We start from the raw sequence: 2,740 nt of genomic DNA, 5'->3' as shown, positions 1-2,740 counted from the left end.
TAATTTGTCCTAAATAAATAAATACAACTTAAACATTTACACTTCAACATTTAAGCCTAAGAACATGTGGGAAATAGTCTGTTTTAGCTCCATCTTTTATATTCCATGAATCCCCTGAAGTCCCACTTGAGGAAAATCAAGAAATTTCTCAGAAGTTAGAGTCACACAAGCACTGAAAAGCTTGCGGTCACAAAAAACCCGTGTACCTCCTCAGCCTTTCTTCTCTGTGAACATGAGGGGCTACCTTAGTGCCAGCAAGATGGAAACCAGAGAGATGGGCACAGCGGCCAATGTGGATAAGAGGAGACAGACCTTTTCCTTGAGACAGAAAGTGGTATGGGCATACATCATAACACCACAATATGATATGAGTGGTATCCTGAGAAGACTTGGGCTAGTAAAGGATGAAAAACAAGAAATACTGTTTTCTCCCAATAACATAACAGTATCCAAATCAAAATAGCCTTATGAAATTATATTTAATTCTGGATTTTGTAAACATATTTTAAACTTGCAATGCAAGTTAGATTTTTAGAAATATGTATTTCATGTAAATTGACATCTCCATTACCTATTTTATTTGAGTATTGCAAATACTTAAAAAGTTTAGTGAAAAATATTTGCTTAGAAGGTAATTAAGGAAATCTTTTTTTAATGAAAGCAATTCATGTATTCACAGTGCTTTTAGTTAATATAATTGCTTAATATTAATGTGCAGCATAGATGGCTTAGTTAAATTAGTTTTCATTTGATACAGAGCATCAAAGCTTTCCATTGAGATTAGATTTCACCAAGTAACCTGCATTTCTAGACACATAAAGTGTTTAAAGATAGTTATTGTGGAAACATTTCAACATAATTGAAAATTATAGTAGACGATCCCCTCACTGGCCTTTGTAGTCAAAGTTAAACTGTTAAGTTGTTACGATGCAAGTATGCCTAAATGTTAGCAATCCCTAGTAAGTCGGTATCACGGTAGAGGTGGACATACAGTAATCATAGAAACATCAAATGAAGGTAGCCTCTTCTTGTATTATGCAGCATCACTCTGAGAACTAGTAATGTTCAAGCTTTTCTACAGATTCAGAGCTGCTTCCTGAAAATAAGTTTGGTCCAGCCAGAAGGACCTCTTGTAGTCCACCTTGTGCAGAAAGAGGGATGAACTTCCACAAGGAGAAACATGAGTTTTCAACTTCCTTTAAACATCTTGTTTGCAGACTGCATGACAAGCATTTAGAGGCCATGAGTGTGCTTTCAAGCAGACAGAAATGCCTTGCTTCAAGGGAAAACCGTGTGTGCTATCTAGTGCACCTACCAAAAGTCCATGGGAGCGAGAGTCTAGAAAGAAAGAAAAAGGGCGTCTCTCTCTTTCCGCCGCTCAAGATGCCGAAAGGAAAGAAGGCCAAGGGGAAGAAGGTGGCTCCGGCCCCTGCTGTCATGAAGAAGCAGGAGGCCAAGAAAGTGGTGAATCCCCTGTTTGAGAAAAGGCCTAAGAATTTTGGCATTGGACAGGACATCCAACCCAAAAGAGACCTCGCCCACCTTGTGAAACGGCCCTGCTATATCAGGTTGCAGCGGCAGAGAGCCATCCTCTGTAAGCGGCTGAAAGTGCCTCCTGCAATTGACCAGTTCACCCAGGCCCTGGACTGCCAAACAGCTACTCAGCTGCTTAAGCTGGCCCACAAGTACAGACTAAAGACAAAGCAAGAGAAGGGGCAGAGGCTGTTGGCCCCAGCTGAGAAGAAAGCTGCCGGCAAAGGGGACGTCCCCACTAAGAGACCACCTGTCCTTCGAGCCGGAGTTAACACCGTCACCACCTTGGTGGAGAACATGAAAGCTCAGCTGGTGGTGATTGCACACGACGTGGATCCCATCGAGCTGGTTACCTTTCTGCCTGCCCTGTGTCGTAAAATGGGGGTCCCTTACTGCATTATCAAGGGGAAGGCAAGAGTGGGATGTCTAGTCTACAGGAAGACCTGCACCAAAGCTCAAAAAGGCAAAGGCTAAAGAAATTCCCACTAAACTTGGTTAAATGTACACTGTTGAGTTTTCTGCACATAAAAATAATTAAAATCATACAAATTTTCCTTGAAAAGCTAAGGCTCACCAAGCCCTAGGCATTCCAGTGAGTCCCGACATAAGGATGCTCTTATAGTAACTATAATTTATTGCATTACAGTTGTTTGTAAATCTGCAATTATATATGCCAATCTTTTCTTAGACTAAAATGCTTCTTAAGAGTGCAGGCTTTGAGGCCGGGTGCGCCGGCTCATGCCTGTCATCCCAGCACTTTAGGAGGCCGAGGCAGGTGGATCACGAGGTCAGGAGTTCGTGACCAGCCTGGCCAACGTGGTGAAACCCCGTCTCTACTAAAAATTGAAAAATTAGCCAGGTGTGGTGGCGGGCACCTGTAATCCCAGCTACTTGGGAGTCTGAGGCAGGGAATTGCTTGAACCTGGGAGGCGGAGGTTGCAGTAAGCTGAGATCGTGCCACTGCACTCCATCCTGGGTGACAGAGCAAGACTTCGTCTCAAAAAAAAAAAAAAAAAAAAAAAAAGAGTGCATGCTTCGGACCCAGACGCCAAGTATTTGTATGTTAGGCCTGTCATTGTATTTGTATGTTAGGCCTGTCATTGGCTATGAGGGAGATCAGGAAGATCTGTGCAAGCTACTTCCTATTTCTGTTCCTCTGTTTCCTCATCTTTAGATGGTCAATAACAGTAACTCCTTCATACAGTTG

The 2,740-nt window shown here is 42.5% G+C and overlaps 1 protein-coding gene across 1 annotated transcript; it reads left to right on the top strand.

Moving 5' to 3' along the window:
- The first annotated feature begins 1,383 nt into the window (after window positions 1–1,383).
- Window positions 1,384–2,007, top strand: LOC101150321 (large ribosomal subunit protein eL8-like). The gene has a single exon (XM_055384144.1). It carries the CDS (start codon window positions 1,384–1,386, stop codon window positions 2,005–2,007), a length of 624 nt encoding a protein of 207 aa, XP_055240119.1.
- The last annotated feature ends 733 nt before the right edge of the window (window positions 2,008–2,740 follow it).

This window comes from Gorilla gorilla, chromosome 3 (genome assembly GCF_029281585.2).
Source record: "Gorilla gorilla gorilla isolate KB3781 chromosome 3, NHGRI_mGorGor1-v2.1_pri, whole genome shotgun sequence".
NCBI classification, from domain to species: domain Eukaryota; kingdom Metazoa; phylum Chordata; class Mammalia; order Primates; family Hominidae; genus Gorilla; species Gorilla gorilla.
The sequence above is the reverse complement of the archived record's forward strand: the minus strand, read 5'-3'. Positions and strand labels throughout refer to the sequence as shown.

Coding starts and splice junctions, on each gene's coding strand:
- LOC101150321 (XM_055384144.1), top strand. CDS start 1,384: ATGCCGAAAGGAAAGAAGGCCAAGGGGAAGAAGGTGGCTCCGGCCCCT.